The sequence below is a fragment of the Nicotiana sylvestris genome, chromosome 8, assembly GCF_000393655.2.
Source record: "Nicotiana sylvestris chromosome 8, ASM39365v2, whole genome shotgun sequence".
Taxonomy (NCBI): Eukaryota; Viridiplantae; Streptophyta; class Magnoliopsida; order Solanales; family Solanaceae; genus Nicotiana; species Nicotiana sylvestris.
The window spans coordinates 34,463,206-34,486,056 of NC_091064.1; the positions used below are offsets into that span (position 1 = coordinate 34,463,206).

The following is a 22,851-nucleotide window of genomic DNA, read 5'->3' on the forward strand; positions in this document are numbered from 1 at the left end:
ACATCTAACAAACTAGCTGAGATAATAACAGGTAAAGTTTAGTTGGGTCCCAATAAAGCATACATGAGGTGAGACGGAAATTGTTTTAGCTCCAACTATGGTAGTTCTTCAATTGATGGCTTAGCTGGGAGGTCTTCCTTTCTTCTAAGTACAAAGGCTCGAATTCGAGCTCTCTTTTCCAGTACCCTTGCCTTCAAGTGCCAAAACCCACTCCGCCAAGTCCTCACCATCTACCTCTTCTAAGTTCATGAGGTAGGCTGATAGAGGGTCTTTTGCATGCAAAGTCTCATCTTCCTCCTCCAAAATCACACCCACAACTTCTATCAGAGAGCAGTTAATAAACTCATTGGGTCGCCGCATAGATTTCTACACATTGAACATTATCTCTTCATCATTTAGTCTCATCTTTAGTTCCCCAACTTCACAATCGATTAGAGCTCTCCCAGTGGACAAGAATGGCCTTCCCAAAATTATGGGAATCTCCTCGTCAACGTGGCAGTCCAGAATGACAAAATCTGCCGGAAACACAAACTTTCCTACCTGCACTAGCACATCACCCAATATACCTGATGGACTCTTCACCATTCGGTCGATTATCTGTAGTAACATTGATGTGGGTCTTGATCTTCCAATGACTAACCTTTTATAGATAGCCAAGGGCATCAAGTTTATGCTCGCCCCCATATCACATAGTGCTTTAGCAAAAGCATAGTTGCCTATTGTGCAAAGGATTGTGAATCTCCTTGGGTCAGACAACTTCTCAGCTATGGGTCTTGTCACGATAACACTATATGTCCGAGTTAGTGTAGCAGTGGCCAAGTCTTGAAAGTCAAACTTACGAGACATCAAGTCCTTCATCATTTTTTGCATACCCAGGCATCTCCTTCAAGGCATCAATTAGTGGGATGTTCACCTGGATTTGCTTCAACATCTCCATGAATTTCTTATACTTCTTATCTTTCTGATATTTGGCCAATATCTGGGGGAAGGGTGCTGGAGGTCATTTCCTTCTTGTGATTTGGGTTTTATTTTGCTCATGCATTGTTTGTATATTGTTTCTTGTGCTACCTCAGTTTCCTTTGCAACCTCTTTTTCTTTGCTTGTTCTCTCTTGTGCATATTGTAACGTCACCTCAGTTAACCCTGTTGAATCATCTATCTCAATGGGTACTGGCATAAGTATTTCAGTAGGTCGGCTTTCGCGAGCAATATCTTGCTCCATATCTAGATCTCTACCATTTCTTATACTCACTGCCATAAGCTATTTTGGGCCTTGCTCTTTTGGATTGACTTGTGTGTTTGCAGGTAACGTCCCTTGGTGACGAATATTTAGAGCCATCAAAATTTATCCTAATGTAATCTCAATGCCCTTTTATCGCTGATTCATGTGAGTCTAGTATCTCTTGAATTTTTCCATTGGACCCAATCAGTTGTTGCAGCATTTCGTTAAGTTCAGCAAACCCATAATCTTGTCTCACTATCTATTGTTGTTGAGGCTGTTGATAAGCTAGCTGCTGATTTGCTGGTTGTAACACTGTTCCCTTTGGTAAGGCACGACTTGACCCTGTGGTCGCATAGCTCCAGGATTGTTGTTGTTATTGTACTGCTGCTGTGCTGGTCTATATTGTTGATTATGCTTTCCCCAATTATGACCACCTTGCCTCTGTTCCTCATAGTTGGTCACATAGTTTATATCTTCCTGATAGTGCTGGTTTTCACCTCCCGCACTCCACAAGTATACATATGGTTGGTTAATGCACATAAGCCCCCATTACTTGCATCAACTATGTGTACCTGCTGCTTCTGGCCTGATTCATCGATCATTTTGGTGAGGATACTCATTTGCGTCATTAGAGTGGCCATATTTTTAGCTATGGAGTTGTTTGTCTCTAAAGCCACTGAATGAACTACAGGAGTGTTCGTAAAGTCTCTTGTCATCCATCTTGAGTTTTGGGTCATTTTATCAAGCAGGATCTTACATTCTCTGAATCTTTTGCTCAAAAATGCTCCACCTGCTAAAGCATTAACATTGGCATTTAAGCTGTCTGCCAGTCCCATGTAGAACATCTGCACCAACATATCATCTGGAATACGATGATGTGGACATTAAACCAGCATACCCTTGAACCTCTCCCACATTTCTTGTAGTGTTTCTATTGGTCTCTACCTGAAGCTTAATACATCATCAATTTGTTTGGCAGTCTTATTGGGTGGGTAGAACTTGTTCAAAAATTGCTTGACTAATTCCTTCCAAGTAGTGATGGAGTTTATGAGGAGTTAATTAAGCCAAGTTTGAGCTTCTCCTATCACCGAGACGACAACAACAACAACAACCCAATAAAATTCCACTAACGAGGTCTGATTGATGAGTCGCGAGCCGATGTTAATGAGAGGCTGGAGGTTTGGAGACAAGCTCTTGAGTCTAAGGGTTTCAAGTTGGGTAGGATGAAGATGGAATAACTGGAGTGTAAGTTCAGCGCTGAGCCGGGAGAAGTGGGCATGGATGTGAGGCTTAAATCACAAGTCATCCCAAGTATAGTCAACTTCAAGTACCTTGGATCAGTTATCCAGGAAGGAGGGGGGATTGACAAGGATGTCACACACCATATTGGGGTAGGATGGATGAAGTGGAGGCTAGCATCTAGAGTCCTGTACGACAAGAGAGTACCACCGATAACTCAAAGTTAAGTTCTACAAAGCGGTGGTTAGACATGCTATGATGTATGGGGCTGAGTGTTGGCTTATTAAGAACTCACTATTCAAAAGATGAAAGTAGTAAAAATGAGGATGTTGAGGTGGATGTGCGACCACATTAGGATGGATAATATTAGGAACGATGTTATTCGAGAGAAGGTGCACGTGGCTCCCATTAAGGACAAGATGTGGGAAGTGAGGCTAAGATGGTTTGGGCATGTTCAGAGGAGGAGCCCAGATGCTCCGGTAAGGAGGTGTAAACGACTGGTTGTAGAGGGCACGAGAAGAGGTAGAGGGTGACCTAAGAAGTACTATGGAGAGGTGATCAAGAAGGATATGACGAGGCTTCAGATTTCCTAGGACATGACACTTGATAGGAAGATATGGAGGTCGGGTATTAGGGTTGTAGGTTAGGAGGTAATTGAGTCTTGCCTTGCTTCGTACCATTGTGGCTTATTGCTTCCGGTGTCACATTAGGTTGACTTTGCGTGACACATATCGACATGAAATTCTTCAAATGCTGCTGAGGATCTTCAATGTATGACCCTAAGAACAATCCCTTGTTCTGCAACAAATATAGCATGTTGTTTTTGATTTAAAATGATTCTGCTTGTATTCGAGAGACTGTAATTGCGGTTGCCAGGTTGCGGTGGGTTGTGCCCAATCATATAATGTTGCTTCTGGTACAAGAGGCACCACACCCTGATTGTTCGGGTCATTCTCATTGTTTTTGTTGTTTGGATTTTCTACGCCGTCATCCATGTATGGTTCAATTTGTTCTGTTGAGTTCTATTGTTGTTTGCCCTTCTTGTTTGCACGATTCAGTGCCTTAAACACTTTCTCAGAATTTGATAATGTTTCGAACAAATCACCAGTTCTTGAGGAGTTTCTAGGCATCCACCTGTAACACCTACGACTATAAACATTAGAATTTCAATATATTTAATTTAAAATGAAGAAAAGTGACTACACTAAGAATTCTAGCACTTCTTTTAGCTGCAATTAATAACACCGTTAACTCCCTGGTAACAACGCCAAAATTTGATATCGCCCAACTGTGCCTTGTAAAAAGGACTTAGCGGTCGTTGCAAATATATTCCGGTTAATAAGTCTAGAGTCGAATCCCACAGGGAATTAACCTATTAAACACAACTACTAGACTCACAAAAATTCAAGCAATCAATCTTCAAAAATATTTAAGTAACAAATTTGATGTTTACTAACTAAATATCACATAATGAAAATGTAATAAGTAATAACTAACTACGAACGGTTTGTAGACAAGAATTGGAATGATCTAAGGTTATGATTTGCCCTATTGTCGGAATCTTTTGTGCTATGTTTTCTATAAATTTGCCTAAGTCTTCTCTACCGATCATGAGTGCTCTGAGTGTTGTAATTATCTCCTGAGTAACTACCACAATTTACTAGACATATTTTCCCGAATTATGCTAGCTGGCATTAAGTACGGCTCACTCGGATCGTACTAAGGTTTCGTTATCCCTAATCCCACCTTTAAACCCTCTGTATTGATCCCTCATATATGTTGGGAATGATGTTATTCAACAACTACCTAAATATGCACTCTCTCCCAAATAATATACATTAAATAGGCACAGTCGATTGAGGGCCCTTCAATCAACAACAATAATATTATAGTTGAACAAATAGAGAAAATACTACAACAAATCTATATTAACGTAATAGGAAAATCATCATCTAATAGGTTCCATCAAACCTAGATTAGGATTTTAGCTACTCATAATTGTTTCAACAATCACAATATAAGAATTCATCATCAATGATAAAAAGGAGAGGCAGTAAGATAAAACTCGTTTCCAAATCTTCCGTCTTGCTTCTTGCCTGTTCTTGCCTTCAAAATTCTTCTCAAAACCAGAATACTCTCTTTTTGCGAGAGATAGGCTTCATATAGGTCAAGGAAAGTTTCCTCTGGAATTCAATTTAGCCCTGGAATAATATTTCTCGGAAGGACGTGAGCAGCCGCGCACCTAGGTTTGCACTCTTCCGTTTTGCACTCTTCTTTTTAAGTGCGTAACCTCCGTTTTGCACTCTTCTTCATTCTTCTTTTTAAGTACGGTAACCTCCTTCGATCCTCTAACAAACTTTCAATTTACTCCATAAGCTTTTACTTGGCCTTCAACGCTCCATATTAGCTCAAAACACTCCTTAACCTCATTGTAGCCAGGAATTGCTCCTGCAAAGCATAAAGTACTCAATCAGAGCAATTACTACCATTTAACGCTCAAACATCAGTAAAGTGCAGTCAATTTAGAGTGTAAATAGTGTCCCAAAATACATAGTTATAACCTACTATCACTTATGCGTTGTTGTTGGGTTAAAGCATGTGGGTGGGACTTGTTAAATGTAATTTATTGCCTTCTTTAATTATGATATTCATGCTTAGAATAGTTTATTTCATATTTTATCGTTCTTTCCGCATTTATAACTTAAATTATGATGGTTGAGTATTTTTTTGAAATTGAGGATTGGTATCTTGGAACCATTATGTCACGACCCAAATCGAAGGGTCGCAACAGGCACCTGGTGCCTCACTCAACCGAGCACCACTGTCATCCTTCTTATCATAGTGTCATGGGTAATTGAGCCGGAAAAGCCATCATGAGATAACCAGAACTAAACATAAGATAATACTCGACATAGGACGACCCAATATGGTATCTAAACTTATACATGTGACATACAAGCCTATAATACCAAAATGATCATTTGTACACTCAAACAATAGGCCGACAAGGCCATACAAGTAAACATATACATGACATCTGTCTATAAGACTCTAAGAGTATATGCATATCATAAAGGTCGGGATAGGTCCCCGCCATACCAATCAATACATGTCCAAAGCATACTTACCAAATAAGCAACTCCGTAGCAAGTGGAGTGCACCAACACTTTCTGTTGAGCTGATAGCCAGCTTGGAAGACTGTCAACCTGTCTATCGGGAACTGCGGGCATGAAACACAGTATCCCCAAATAAAAGAGACGTCAATACGAATAAAGTACCGAGTATGTAAGGCAGGAAAACATAAATAAGAATAGTAATTTAAAAAGATATATGTGAGATACAACCTGTAGCATCTGAGTGTCTCTGAGGGTTACTGACATGAAATGCATGAATACATATATATACATACACTTTTTAAAATATATGCCTCTGTGGGCATCCTTATCATCATATCATACCCGGCCTCGAAGAGGACTCGATAAAAACATACCCAGCCATCATAAGGCTCGGTAGAATCGTACCCGGCTACCTGGAACTAGGTAAAACCCAACTGATCAGTGGTTGCACAATAGGTATCATACCCGGCGACTGTAGTGCGGTCAATAGATTAAAGTAGATACATTTATATAATGCATGCTGGACACATGAAATCACATTCTAAACCTTTCGGAGTGATGTATGGTCATTGCACCTTCTATTAACGTTATGGACATCATACCATCAAATATGAACATCAATAGAATTCAAGCATCATACATACATGCTTAGAATAACTTTATAAGGAAATAACAACACAGACAACCTTAATTTCTAGGAGTAGATCCATTATGAAATAGCGTATTGTTTACGTTCATTTCACTTTAGATCATGCCAAAAGAAAGAAGGAAGTGCCTTAACGTACCTTTGCAATCTTCTCTCCAATCATTAACCAAGCTCAATATGATCTTCTTACGTCTACAATGAGTAAACTGACTTCATCATCATATGACCATTGTAACTCTCATATTTCAAAACCAATATTCTACAAGAAAATGGACATCACCTCCCCTATTTTTACTACATCCTAAAAGTCACCAAACAGCCTAAACAACAACAATATAATTCACAATTCTTCGATTACCTTAACAACCATTTTGAGCGGAAAGCTAGATTTATGATTAAAAAAATATAGTTTGAATCCAATTACTTTTACCTGAATCTGCCTACAACATCTATAACATCATACTTATACTTACCATATCATTTACAACCCAAAACATTGTAACAATAATCTTCAAATATAGTCTACATGCCTAGCACTTTAACCTTTATCATTAACCTCTTATTTTTCATGTTATCTTCTTTAATCAACTTAAGTAGCACATAGATAATATTGACAACAACATCCATAGCATAATCGGGCTATTTATAACAATTTTCAACCACAACAAAATATATATAGCCTCAACACAACCCATAAAAAGAGATAATGATTTCTTATGCCATGTCAATTACAATCTTGTACATTTCCTCTCAAACAACTCAACAAACACATGATTAACCTTAAGAACAACAAAGAACATGATTTACTTACCTTATGCAGTAGATATAACTTGAAATCCCCATGTCACGACCCAAAATTCCCACTGTCGGGACCGTGATGGCGCCTAATATCTCACTTGCTAGGTAAGCCAATGTTAGAGAATCATTAAGCCAATTCTTATGCATTTCAGTAACTAACAACAAATAAGATATAACGAGTTAAAGTGAATGCAGAAAATTTATAACAGCCTCAATATATGTACCACTACCCGGATCTGGAGTCACAATTCATGAACATTCTAGGATTTACTATAAGTAAAAGTTTGAAAGAAATACAACAGTTTGAACGAAAGAAACAGTAAAAAAAGAGATAGACAGGGACTTCAAGGTCTGTGAACACCTACAGATCTACCTGGGTCTCCGGTGGTTCGATCTGAGCTGCTATGCCTCTCGATCAACTAGGACCAATACCAAAATCTGCACAGGAAGTATAGAGTGTAGTATCAGTACAACCGACCCATGTACTAGTAAGTGTCGAGCCTAACCTCGGCGAAGTAGTGACGAGGCTAAGAGAAGACATCCACAAATAAACATGTGCAATTTAACAATATATGTACTAATAACATCAATGAAAGAACGAGGCAAGTAATATCGGGAGGGGGACATGTTGAGGGGATCACAAGATAAAGAATCACAGCAGTAATAGAACTTTATCAACCGATATACCTTGAACAAATAAACAAGTAAGCACAGTAAAGAAAATGCAAGGCATCACCCTTTGTGCTTTTACTCTCAACCTCACCATATGAATCAATAGAAATGGCACGACATCACCCTTCGTGCATTAACTATCGCATAACATGGCATGGCATCACTCTTCGTGCATTAACACTCATAATATGGCACGATATCACCCTTCCTGCATTAACACTCACAAAACATGACACGGCATCACCCTTCGTGAATTAACACTCTCCCTCACCAAAACAATGAACAATAACAACATGGAGATAGAAATAACAAGAACAAATCTTACTTCAACATTTGGTTCCCCAATACCAACCTCAACTTTGAGTCAATACTCAGTCAACACCAAATTCTGTAAACATGATAAGAATGATCAACATAACGATTAACTCGTCTAAGCATGGATAATATGATCAAGGAAAGCAATAATTACAACAATAAGACCCATTTTCATGCTATAACTCGACAACAACGCATAAGTACTCGTCATCTCACGTATACGTTGTACCCAACATTCAAACACATAGCAAATAGGCAAATAAGACCTAATCCCTCAAGCGAAGGTTAACCATGACACTTACCTCGCTCCAACGGCCAAACTCAAAGCTCAACCACGGCTTTTCCCTTCAAACAAGCCTCTAGACCAATAAAATCTAGCAAATTACCAACCAAACGATTCAAATAAAGCCTTAGGCACTACTCATGATTGCAAACAATTCAATTTAGGTCATTTTTTAAAAAGTCAACACCTGGGCCCGCTTGAGCCAAACCTGAAATTCGGACCAAAACCCGATTAACCATTCACCCCCGAGCCCGGTTATATGATTGGTTTTGGAATTCGACCTCAATTTGAGGTCTAAATCCTCAATTTATCAAATCCCTAGGTTATACCCAAAAACCTCCAATTTCACTATGAAAACCTTAGATTTTAGGTTGGAATCTTGAAAAATGTAGTGAAATATTAAAAGAAACTAGTTTATAGTCACTTACCAATGATTTGTGGAAGAAACGTTCTTTGGATAATCGCCTCTAAGGTTTTAGGTTTTGAAAATTTGAAGAATAGGAGAAAAATCTCGTCTAAGTAACATTTACCCAGCTGCAGATGTCGCAAATGTGACATGGGCTTCGCATATGCGGGAAATCCATCGCATTTGCAAAGAATCCCACATTTATGCTATCTTCGCAAATGCGACCCCACGATCGCAAATGCGAAGATTGCCCCTCCCGGACCCATATTGCAAATGCGACGAACATTTCGCAAATGCGAACTTGTATGGCACAACTTCTCTTTGCATTTGCGATGAGAAGGTCGAAAATGCAAACCCCTCTGAGGTAGAAATTGCAATGCCTGATCTCTCATAGGCCTGCAACAATATCAGATACACCAACAATTCTTCCAAGTCTAATTTCACTCTGTAGCCTATCTGAAACTCACCCGAGCCATCGGTGCTCTACACCAAAAGCGCACACTAGTCTAAAAACATCATACAAACTTGCTCGCCCGATCAAATCGCTAAACTAACACCTAGAACTACATATTTAACACCAAATCAAATGAAAATTTCAAAAAATAACTTTGAAACTTCTAATTTCTCAACCAGACGTCCGAATCACGTCAAACTAACTCCGTTTCTCACCAAATTTCATAGACAAGTCATAAACATGCTATTGGACCTAACATGGTATTGGACCTATACCGAGTTCCGAAACCAAAATACGGACCCGATATCTAAAAAGTCAAACTTTTGTTAAACACTTCAAATTCATTAAGCCTTTATCTTTCAAATTTCGACAAAGTCCGATATCTCGGGCTAGGGACTTTTGATTTCGATTCAAAACATACGCCCAAGTCCCAAATCACGATACGGACCTACCGGGACCATCAAAACATAAATTCGAATCCGTTTACCAAAAATATTGACCAAAGTCAACTCAAATGAAGTGTTTAGGCAATTTTTTTATTTTTATCAACTTTCAACATAAAAGCTTTTCAGAAACACGCTCGGACTGTGAACGCAAATCGAGGAGGGTAAAAATGAGATTTTTAAGGCTTAAAAATGCATAATTAAGTTCTAAAACATAAGATGACCTTTTAGGTCATCACATTCTCCACCTCTAAAATAACTATTCGTCCTCGAAAGGACACAGAAAAGTACTTGGGCTGGTGAAAAGGTGGGGATATCTATTCTGCATGTCCGACTCGGACTCCCAAGTAGCTGCCTTGATGGGCTGACCTCTCCACTGCACTTGAAATAAAGGATAACTCTTCGATCTCAACTGACGAACCTACAGGGCTAGAATAGCCGTTGGCTTCTTCTCATAGGTCAAATACTTGTCCAACTGGACAGTGCTAAAATCTAACACGTAGGATGGATCGTTGTGATACTTCTAAAGGATGGACACATGGAACATCAGATGGAGCGCTGATAAACATGGTGGCAACGCAAGTCTGTAAGCCATCTCTTCCACTCGCTAAAGAATCTCAAAAGACCCGATGTACCTAGGGTTCAACTTGCCCTTCATTTCGAACCTCATTACTCACTTCATGGGTGATATCCAGAGCAACACTCTCTCTCCGTCCATGAATACAACATCACGAAGCTTACGATCGGCATAACTCTTCTGCTTGGATTGAGCTGTGAAAAGTTGATCCTGAATAATCTTGACCTTATCCAAGCCATCCTATACTAACTCTGTACCCAACAATCGAGCCTCCCACAGCTCGAACCATACGACTGGCAATCGGCACCGCCTATCATATAATTCCTCAAAGGGAGCCATCTGAATGCTCGACTAATAACTGTTGCCCTAGGCAAACTCCGCTAGTGGAAAGAACTGATCTCACGAAACTTTGAAGTCTATAACACAAGCGTGACATCATATCCTCTAATATCTGAATAGTGCACTCGGACTGCCCATCTATCTAAGATGAAATGTTGTGCTAAGCTCAACTCACGCTGCACTGCCCTCCAGAAATGCAAGATGAACTGCGTACCTCAATAAGAAATGATAGACACTGGCACACCATGAAAATGGACGATTTTGCGGATATAAATCTCTGCCAATCACTTAGAAGAATAGGTAACTGCCACATGAATGAAATGCGTTGACTTGGTCAGCCTATCCGCAATGACCCAAACTACATCAAACTTCATTTGAGTCTGTGGGAGTCCAACAACAAACCCCATAATGATACGCTCCCACTTCCACTCAGGAATCTCTATCTTCTGAAGCAAACCACTAGCTCTCTAATGCTTGTACTTTACTTGCTGACAATTTAGGCATTGAGCCACATACGCCACTATCTCCTTCTTCATTCTCCTCCACCAATAATTATGCCACAAATCCTAATACATCTTGGTGGTACTCGGATGAACAGAATACCGGGAGCTGTGGGCTTCCTCTAGAATCAACTCACGAAGTCCATCCACATTAGGCACACAAACACGACCCTGCATCCTCAAAATTCTATCATCTCCAACCGTAACCTACTTGGCATCACCGTGCCGCATTGTGTCCCTAAGGATAAGCAAATGAGGGTCATCATATTGCCGCTTCCTGATGCGCTCAAACAATGAAGACCGAGCGATCGTACAAGCTAGAACATGACTGGGCTTAGAAACATCCAACCTCATGAACTGATCACCGACTGGAATGTACACAAGCTGCCCATACTCACTGACTTTCTACTCAAAGCATTGGCCACCACATTGGCCTTCCCGGGATGATACAAGATGGTGATATCATAGTCTTTCAATAGCTCTAACCACCTCTTCTGCCTCAAATTGAGCTCCTTTTGTTTGAACAAGTACTGCAAACTCCGATGATCTGTGTATACCTCACACGACACGCTGTAAAGATAGTGCCTCCAAATCTTTAGCGCATGAACAATGATTGACAAATCTAAGTCATGGACAGGGTAATTTTCTCGTGAACCTACAGCTGCCGCGATGCATATGTAATCACCCTGCCATCCTGCATCAATATTATGCCAAGTCCAATACAAGATGCGTCACAATATACTGTATAAGGCCCTGAACCTGTGGGCAACACCACTACCACCACTGTAGTCAAAGCAGTCTTGAGCTTCTGAAAGCTCGCCTCACAGTCATCTGACCATCTGAATGGGGCACCCTTCTAGGTCAAGCTGATCAACGGGGCTGCTATAGATGAGAACCCCTCCACAAACTGATGGTAATAACCCACCAATCCCAAGAAACTCCAGATTGTTGTAGCTGAAGTAGGTCTAGTCCAGTTCTTGATTGCCTCAATCTTCTAAGGATCCACCTTAATACCCTATGCTGACATAATGTGCCCCAAGAAAGAGACTGACTCAACCAAAACTCGCATTTAAAAAACTTAGCATATAACTTGTTGTCTCTCAGAGTCTGAAGAACGATCCGAAGATGTTGTTCATATTCCTCTTGACTGCAGGAGTAGATCAAAATATCATACATAAACACAATCACAAAGGAATCCAAATAGGGCTTGAACACCCGGTTCATCAAATCCATAAATGTTGCTGGGGCATTTATCAGCCCAAATGACATCACTAGAAACTCATAATGCTCATACCGAGTCCGAAAAGCTATCTTAGGGACATTGGATGCCCTAATCCTCAACTGATGGTAGCCAGACCTCAAATCTATCTTAACAAACACCATGGCACCCTAAAGTTGATCAAACAAGTCATCAATATTTGGCAATGGATACTTGTTCTTGATGGTGACTTTGTTCAACTACCCATAATCTATGCACATCCTCATCGATCCCTTCTTCTACCTCACAAACAACACAGGTGCACACCAAGGCGAGAAACTAGGTCTAATAAAGCCCTTATCAAGCAAATCTTGCAGTTGCTCCTTCAATTCTTTTAACTCTGGCGGGGCCATACAGTATGGCAGAATAGAAATGGGCTGGGTACCTGGAGCCAAATCAATACAGAAGTCGATATCTCTATCGGGTAGCATCCCCTGCAAGTATGCAGGAAATACCTCTGGGAACTCAAGAACAACTAGTACCGAATCCATGGAAGAGATATTCGCACTGGAATCGCGGACATAAGCCAAATAAGCTAGACACCATTCTCGACTATATGCTGAGCATTCACTTAAGAGGTAACCTTGTTGGTAGAATGGCTTGGATTCCTTCTCCGCTCCAATTGGGGCAACCCCGGCAAGGCTAAGGTCACCGTCTTGGAGTAAAAATCCTATATTACATGATAAGGTGACAACCAATCCATCCCCAAAATGATATCACAATCGACCATATCGAGAAGTAGGAAATCTACACGAGTGTCAAAACTCCCTATGGTAACCACACACGAACGATAATTGAAATCTACAATGATAGCATCTCCCCCAAAGGTGGACACATACACAGGGGCAATCAAAGAATCACGAGGCACAACCAAATATGAAGCAAAAATAGGATGACACATAGGAATAAGTAGAACCCGGATCAAATAGTATTGGGGCATTTCTGCTGCAAACTAAAACTGTACCTGTAATAACCGCGTCAGATGAATCAGCCTTAAGCCTGGCTGGAAAGGCATACCATCAAGGCTGAGCCACATCACTCTGAACTACATCTAGAGGACAGGCCCTGACTTGCTAGTTTCCACCTCTAACGGCCAGACCTCCGTCTCTAATTCCCTAACTTCCACCTATAGCTGTCTGACCCCTACCCCTAGATGCCTGAGCTGGCGGTGAAGCACCCGGTGCCGGAACCGTGGCACGAGAACCCTGATACTGAGAACTGCTCGATGCTCGAGGGCAAAATCTGGCAATGTGCCTCGGGTCACCATAAGTATAACAGGACCTCGGCTACTGTGACTGGTGACCCTGAAACGTACCCTGTCGTCCTGAGTAACCACCCTAAAACTCTGAAGCGGAGGTGCACTAATAGGAGCTTTTGGTGCACCGTAGGCTAGCTGATTGGAGTAATGCATATAAGGGCCACGACCACCTGAAGCACCATGAGAAGCCTGGAGTGCTGAATAAAACAGCCTGGGAGGATGGCCTCTACCAAAAGTACCCTTGCCTTCAGATGAGGCACCACTGAATCCATCGGAGTGACGAGGCCTCTTGTCAGACCCCTGACCACTCCCCTGAGCTAGAACCATCTCGACTCATCTGGCAACATTGGCAACCGTCTGAAAAGAAATCTCACTCCTAGTCTTCTTAGCCATCTGCAATCTAATAGGCTGAGCAAGTCCCTCAATAAACCTCCTCACCCTCTCTCTCTCTCTTGGTAGGAAGCAGAAGAATAACATGACGGGCCAAATCTACAAATCGGGTCTCGTACTGAGTGACAGTCATAGAGCCCCACTGAAGACGCTCGAACTGCCTCCGATAGTCCTCTCTCTATGTGATAGGAAGGAACTTCTCAAGAAATAGCTCAGAGAACTTGTCCTAAGTGAGAGCAGGCGACCCAGCTGGTATGGTCAACATATAATCCCTCAACCATTTTTTGGCAAAACCCTACAACTTGAAAGCAAAATCAACCCTATGGGTCTCCACTATGCCCATGTTCCGTAACACCTCATAACAGCTGTCCAGATAGTCTTGGGGGTCCTCTGAAGACGCACCACTGAAGTTAACTGGGAAAATCTTGGTAAACCTATCCAATCGCCATAAAGCCTCAAAAGACATAGCTGATCCATCAACGGTCTGTGCTACAACACCCGACTGAACTACCCCAATGGGCTGAGTTGCTGGAGTCTAAAACTGGGGAGCCATCTGCTTCTGAGTGTGAGTAGCGGGAGTCTATGCTCCTCCCCCGTCCTGAGATACGGCTGGTGCCATAGGGAATGTGCCGGCCTATTCCATACTCTCCATGAGGCCCATTAAACGGACCAAAGCATCCTGAAACACTGGGGTGGCAATGAACCCCTCAGGGACCTGAGTTGGTCCTGCTGGAATAGTCTGGGCTGGAGCCTCCTCATCAAACTCCACGTGAGGCTCTACCGCTGGTGTTGCTGCTCGGGCTCTAGACTGAGCCCTGCCCCTGCCTCTGCCTCTGTCACGACCTCAGCCTCGACCTCGACCTCCGCCCCTCGTAGGAGCTACCACTAGGGGTTGTAACTGTTGCTCAGCTGAAGATACGATATGTGTTCTCGCCATCTACGAGATATTAAGAGTTCAATTAGCAATGAGAGAACCAAAATCGCACGATAGAGAAGAATAGAAGTGATATTTGTTCCTAAACTTCATAGCCTCTGGAAGATAAGTACGGACGTCTCCATACTGATCCTCTGCACTCTACTAAGCCTGCTCGTGAATCGTGAGACCTAGGCAACCTAATGCTCTGATACCAACTTGTCATGACTCGGAATTCCTACTGTTGGGACCGTGATGGAGCTTAACATTTCACTTGCTAGGCAAGCCAACATTAAAGAATCATTAAGCCAATTCTTATGCATTTTAGTAATTAACAGCAAATAAGCTATAATGAGTTAAAGTGAATGTGGAAAATTTATAACAACCTCAATATGTACCATTACCCGGATCTGGAGTCACAATTCACGAACATTCTAGGATTTACTACAAGTAAAAGTCTGAAAGAAATAAAATTATTTGAGTGAAAAAAACAGTAAAACAGAAGAGATAGACGGGGACTTCAAGGTCTGTGATGCCGATAGATCTACCTTGAGTCTCTGGTGGTTCGGTCCGAGCTGTATGCCTCTCGATCAATTGGGACCAATACAAAAATCCGCACAGGAAGTGTAGAGTGCAGTATCATTACAACCGACCCTATGTACTGGTAAGTGTCGAGCCTAACCTCGGCGAAGTTGTGACGAGGTTAAGACAAGACACCCATAAATAAATCTATGCAATTTAACAGTATATGTACTAATAGCAACAATAAAAGAATGAGGCAAGTAATATCGGGAGGGGGACATGCTGAGGGTATAACAAGATAAAGAATCACAACAGTAATAAGAACTTGATCAATCGATATACCTTGAACAAATAAACAAGTAAGTACATTAAAGAAAATGCATGGCATCAACCTTCGTGCTTTTACTCTCAACCTCACCGTATGAATCAATAGAAATGGCACAGCATCACCCTTCATGCATTAACTCTCTCATAACATGGTACTGCATCACCCTTCATGCATTAACACTCATAATATGGCACGACATCACCTTTCGTGCATTAACACTCACAAAACATGACATGGCATTACCCTCTGTGCATTAAAACTCTCACTCACCGAAATAATGAATAATAACAACATGGAGATAGAAATAACAAGAATAAATCTTACTTCAACATTTGGTTCCATAATACTAACCTCAACTTTGAGTCAATACTCAGTCAATACCAAAGTTCATAAGCATGATAAGAATAATCAACATAACGATTAACTAGTCTAAGTAAGGATAATATGATCAAGGAAAGCAACAATTACAAGAATAAGACCCACCCGCATGCTATAACCCGACAACAACGCATAGGTACTTGTCACCTCACCTATACGTTGTATCCAACATGTAGCAAATAGTCAAATAAGACCTAATCCCTCAAGCCAAGGTTAACTACGACACTTACCTCAATCTAACAGCCAAACTCAAAGATCAACCACGGCTTTTCCCTTCAAACAAGCCTCCGGACCAATAGAATCTAGAAAATTACCAACTAAATGATTCAAATAAAGACTTAGGAACTACCCATGATTGCAAAGAATTCAATTTAGTATTTGAAAAGGTCAACACCCGAGCTCGCTTGGTCCAAACCTAAAATTCAGACCAAAATTCTATTACCCATTCACCCTCGAGCCCGATTATATGATTGGTTTTTGAATCCGGCCTCAATTTGAGGTCTAAATCCCCAATTTATCAAATCCCTAGTTTCTACCCAGAAACCCCGAATTCCACCATGAAAACCTTAGATTTTAGGTTGGAATCTTGTAAAATGTAGTGAAAGATTGAAAGAAACTAGTTTAGAATCACTTTCCAATGATTTGGGGAAGAAAAGATCTTTGGAAAATCGCCTCTAAGGTTTTAGGTTTTGAAAATTTGAAGAATGGGAGAAAAATTCCGTCTAAGTCATATTTACCCATTTGCAAATGTCACAATTGCGACATGGGCTTCGCAAATACGAGGCCCGTAAATGCAGGAAATCCATCACATTTGTGAAGAATCCTACATTTTTGCTATCTTTGCAAATGCGAACTAAGCTGCCACAAATGCGACCCCACGATCGCAAATGCGAACTTGTATGGCCCAGCTTCTCTTCGCATTTGCAATGAGAAGGTCACAAATGCGACCCCACGATCGCAAATGCGAACTTGTATGGCCCAGCTTCTCTTCGCATTTGCAATGAGAAGGTCACAAATGCGAATCCCTCAGAGGTCGCAATTGTGATGCCTGATCTTGCATAGGCCTGCAACAATATTAGATACACCAGCAATTCTTCCAAGTCTAATTTCACTCTGTAGCCTATCCAAAACTCACCCGAGCCATCGGTGCTCAACACCAAAAGTGCACACTAGTCTAAAAACATCATACAAACTTGCTCGCATGATCAAATAACCAAAATAACGCCTAGAACTACGAATTTAGCACCAAACCAACTAAAAATATCAAGAAAACTTTGAAACTTCCAATTTCTCAACCGGACATCCGAATCACGTCAAACTAACTCCGTTTCTCACCAAATTTCACAGACAAGTCATAAACATGGTATTCAACCTAACCGGGTTCCATAACTAAAATACGAGACCCGATCTCCAAAAGGTCAAACTTTGGTCAAACACTTCAAATTCATTAAGCCTTTAACTTTCGAATTTTGACAACGCCCGATATCTCGTGCTAGAGACTTTTGATGTCAATTCCGGGCATATGCCCAAGTCCCAAATTATGATACGAACCCACCAGGCCGTCAAAACATGAATCTGGATCCGTTTACCAAAAATGTTGACCTAAGTCAACTCAAATGAAGTTTTTAGGCAAAATTTCTTATTTTTATCAACTTTCAACATAAAAGCTTCCCGGAAACACGCCCGGACTGCGCAAGCAAATCGAGGAGGGTAAAAATGAGATTTTTAAGGCTTAAAAGTGCAGAATTGAGTTCTAAAATATAAGATGACCTTTCATATCATCATACCCCAGCTGGTTTAGCTCACAACAACCCTCAATCACACCACAACACTATACGAGTTGTATTCTCTTCTTGAATCAACATTTGTTTTCAAGTTGGTGTGTAAACACTTGTATTTCTCCTTGAAAGTCTAATATATATGAGGTAATTACTGATTATTACCTTAATAAACAACTACAACACAAAATATGAGGTTACTTCAGTTGAATAATCCTCCAAAACAGCCAAGAGAACAAGGAAGCAAAACTAGCAATCAATTCGGGTTTCTTGAAAGTAGAATCACTTTGGAAAACTTGAAATCGCCTAGGTTGATATGAAAACATTGGGAGAGTATTTTACAAGACTTAAACCACTTTAAACAACTCCCCACATGAGCTGGAACCACACCAAAATCAGCAACCATAAGAAGAACAAGAAACTCACTAGCGTCATGAGATTCCCGACACTTCATTTGTGTTGTTTGCCCTTGGTTTGGGTCTTGGATCATTAGAGAACCTTGAGAGATGGTTTTTAGGTATCTAGGGTCTGAAGAAAGTGAAAACTAATGAGTTACACAGGCTTTAGGCATCACATATATATCAAGATATCTCAACCGCCTAAGTGGGCCCCATAGGGAGCTGCTTGTGCAGTCTTGCAAAAAGCGAATCTCTTTTTACTCCAATGTCATATTCATAAACGGTTAATGCGTTAGAAACTAGACTCAAAAATATTCAATTCGATAGGTATATCATCCCGTAATTCCAAGTATAATAGGAAAAAAGCTCAGCTACATTTGACCTAAATTTCAGCACATTTATGAATGTAACTTATGATGACCTTTGAAAACTTTTGTTCCACAACTCACTTGACTTCAAAACATAATATACTACTTTGATACGACTGAAATAACTCATAACATAACCTCTTTATCATGTTAAGCACCCTAGTATCACCCCAAAAGTACATGTTATAACATTTTCAACATGTCGACATTCGACGAAACTTATTTTCTTTAATTTGTTTAGCTTCTAAGCCTTCCAAAACTCTTAGTACTTTTTGTTCATGATCTTAAAAAATTGTAACCTCCAAGATAACATGATTAACTTACTTTATGTACTTTTAAATATGATATCATTTTTGAGCTTACATAAATTATCTTACGACGTACTCTTACGTATGAAAACGTGGGGTGTAACACATTATTGACGTAAGGTTTATTCTTGATTATTCTTATATTCAATTACTACATGGTAAGGGAGAGTATTAATGCATGAAGGATGATGTCATGTCGATTATTGATTAGTAACTGATTAATACATGGTGAGGAAGAGAGTTAAAGCACGAAGGTTGATGCCTTGCCGTATTTATCGTTTCAGGGAGAGATTGAGAGTAAAAGCACGAAGGGTGATGCCGTGCCATTATTATTGTTTTCATGGCGAGGTTGAGAATAAAAGCGCGATGGGTGATGCCATGCCATTTTTATTCATTATGTTTATCCATTTTCATTGGTTAAAGATTCATTGACTGTCTTATGTTGTCATTCCTGTTGTAATTATCATATCTTGATCCCCATTTGCATGTCCCCTCCAAAGTTTACATGTTAATTCTTTATTTTTTATTATGTTTCACATATTCCTTAATTTGTACAGGTTTAATTACGTGAGTGTCCTATCATAGCCTCGTCACTACCTCATCGAGCTTAGGCTCAACACTTACGAAGTATATTGGGTTTTGTACTTATACTACAATCTGCACTTCTTGTGCAAATTTTGGTACTGGTCCCGACTGTACGTGAGGTGTATTAGCTTGGATTGGCATATTTGGAGACTCAAGGTAGATTTGCTGGCATCCATAGACCTTAAAGTCCCATTCCTTATTCCTTATTTACTATTCATTTCATTCAAAACAGTTGTATTTATTTCAGACTCTATTTGTAAAACTTCTAGTAGATCGTGCACTTGTGACTCTATATGTAGAACTTCTAATAGCTCATGTACTTAGACATTTTTGGCTGTTTTACCTTTTCGCACATCCTCTCAGCTTTGTTTTACTTTAAATGGGTTTGATTACTTGAAATATTTAAAATTGGATTAAGACTTACTCTAATGTATGCTTTCCTAGTGAGTAAAATGTTAGATGCCATCACGTTACTGAAGGTGGGAACTCTAGGTCATGACAAGTTGGTATCAGAGCACTAGGTTGCCTAGGACTCATGATGACGAGCATGCTTACTAGATTCTGGAAGATCGGTAGGGAGACATCTGTACTTATCTTCTAGAGGATATGGAGTTTAGGAATAATTTCATTTATATTTTTCTCTATAATTAATGATTTAACTCTTCTATTTTTGTTCTCTCGCAGATGGGAAGAACACGTACTGCATCTACATTTGAACAGCAGCCGGAGCCCCTAGTGGTAGCTTCTACGAGGGGCAAAGGTTGAGGCCGAGGTCATTCCAGAGGTCGAGGCCTAGGTCGCGTGAGAGGTCGAGGATGAGGTCACGCTAGAGGCTGAGCTAGAGGCATAGCTCAGCCTAGATCTCAAGCAGTAACACTAGTAGTGGAGCTTCAGGTAGATTTTAATAAGGAGGTTCCAGCTCAAACTATACCTGTTGGACTAGCTCAGGTCCCGAAAGATTTCATCGCTACTCTAGTACCTCAGGAAGATCTAGTCCATTTGGTGGGCCTTATGGAGAGTGTGGCCCAACCTGCTAAATTTCTGGTGGCACCAACTGTCTCTTAGGCTGGGAGAGGAGCACATACTCCCTCTACTCACACTCTGGTGCAGGGGTCTGATAAGAGGCCTCGTCATTTTGATAGGTTTAGTGGTGCCTCGACTGGAGGCAGGAGTACTTTTGGTAGAGTCCATCCTCCCAGACCATTTTAGTCAGTGCTTTAGGCATCTCACAATGCTTTAGGTAGTCGCGACCCTTATGTGTCTCATCCGGATCAGCTAGCCTACAGCGCACCACTAGCCCCTATTATTGAACCTCCGCTCTAGAGTTTTTTGGGGTGGTTACCCTAGTCGACAGGATCAGTTCTAGGGTCAACAGTCACAGCAGCCAAGGGCCTACAATACTTGTGATGATCCGAGGCACATTACTAGATTTTGCCCACGGACACCGAGCAAATCACAATAGTTGGGTTCTCGTGCCATGGTTCCGGCATTGATTACTTCACGGCCCACTCAGATAGTTAGAGGCAGGGGTCAGGCAGCCAGAGGTGGAGGTCAGGCTGCTAGAGGTGGGGGTTAGGCCGTTAGAGGTGTAGACCAGCCAGTTAGAGGTCGTCCTAGAGACGTGGTTTAGAGTGGTGAGGCCCAACCCAGATGTTATGCTTTCCCAATTAGACCTGAGGTTGAGTCATCTAACACTGTTATCACAGGTATTGTTCCAGTTTACCGTAGAGATGCTTCAGTTCTATTTGATCTGGGCTCTACTTATTCCTATGTGTCATCCTATTTTGCTTCATATCGTGCCTTGTGATTCTTTGAGTGCTTCTATGTATGTCTCTATACCTGTGGGAGATTCTATTATTGTAGATCATGTCTATCGTTCGATCATGGTTACTATTGGGAGTCTTGAGACTAGCACTCTTGGGTATGGATTGGCTGTCACCTTATCATACTATATTGGATTGTCACACTAAGACGGTGACCTTAGCCTTGTTGAGGTTGCCTCGATTAGAGTAGAGGGGGATCCTGGCCATTTTACTAGTAGTGTTATCTCTTATGTGAAGGCTCGATGTATGGTCGAGATGAGGTGTCTACCTTATTTAGCTTATGTCCGCGATTCTAGTGCGGACGTTCCTTCCATGGATTTAGTACCAGTTGTTCGTAAGTTCCTAGAGATGAGTTTGTGAGTTCCTAGAGCTTATTTGACTTCTGTATTGATTTGGCTCCGAGCACTCAACCCATTTCTATTCTGTCGTACCGTATGGCCCTACCAAAGTTGAAAGAATTGAAAGAATAGGTACAAGATTTGCTTAATAAGGGCTTCATTAGATCTAGTATCTCTCCTAGGGGTGCTCCCGTGTTGTTCGTGAAGAAGAAAGATGGGTCGATGAGGATGTGTATAGATTATCGGTAGTTGAACAAAGTCACTATCAAGAACAAGTATCCATTGTCGAGGATTGATGACTAATATATCAGTTTCAGGATGCCAAAGTGTTTTCGAAGATTGATTTGAGGTCTGGCTACCATCAGTTGAACATTAGGGCATCCGATGTCCCTAAGACATCTTTTCGGACTCGGTATGGGCATTATGAGTTCCTAGTGATGTCATTTAGGCTGATAAATGCCCTAGCAGTTGCTTTCTTGGGGCATGTTGTATAAGCAGAGGTATAAAGGTGGATCCTAAGAAGATTAAGTCAGCTTAGCACTGGCCTAGACCCATTTCAACTATAGAGATCTGGAGTTTACTAGGTTTGGCGGGTTGTTACCGCTGGTTCGTGGAAGAGTTTCCATCTACAGCAACCCCATTGACTAGATTGACCCAGAAGGATGCCCCATTCAAATGGTCAGATGAGTGTGAGTTGAACTTTCAGAAGCTTAAGAATACTTTGAATACAACGTCGATGTTGATGTTGCCCACAGGTTCATGATCTTACACAGTGTATTGTGATGGATCTCGTGTTGGGATCGATGTAGCAATGATGTAGAATGGCAGGGTAATTACTTATGCATCGCGGTAACTGAAGATTCATGAGAAGAATTACCCTGTTCATGACTTAGAGTTTGCAGCCATTGTTCATGCGCTAAAAATTTGGAGGCATTATATTTAAGGCGTGACGTGCGAGGTATTCATAGATCATCAAAGTTTACAATATTTGTTCAAGAAAAGGGATCTTAATTTGAGGCAGAGGAGGTGGTTGGAGCTATTGAAAGACTATGATATCACCATTTTGTATCATCTAAAGAAGGCCAATGTGGTGGTTGATGCCTTGAGTAGAAAGGTAGTGAGTACGGGTAACCTTGCATACATTCCAATTGGTGAGAGACTGTTGGCATCAGATGTTCAGGCTTAGGCCAATCAATT

At 41.0% G+C, this 22,851-nt stretch overlaps 1 protein-coding gene and 1 non-coding gene across 2 annotated transcripts; one reads left to right on the top strand and one right to left on the bottom strand.

Moving 5' to 3' along the window:
* Window positions 1-366: 366 nt before the first annotated feature.
* LOC104222122 (uncharacterized) lies at window positions 367-1,221 on the bottom strand. The gene is made up of 2 exons (XM_070153690.1): window positions 1,069-1,221; window positions 367-852 (listed from the first exon to the last, which is right to left on the bottom strand). The coding sequence occupies exons 1-2, from the start codon at window positions 1,219-1,221 to the stop codon at window positions 367-369; spliced, it is 639 nt and encodes a 212-aa protein (XP_070009791.1).
* Window positions 1,222-2,088: 867 nt separating this feature from the next.
* On the top strand, window positions 2,089-2,195 carry LOC138876644 (small nucleolar RNA R71). Its single transcript, XR_011401987.1, has one exon. It is a non-coding gene; the product is annotated as a small nucleolar RNA R71 (small nucleolar RNA).
* The last annotated feature ends 20,656 nt before the right edge of the window (window positions 2,196-22,851 follow it).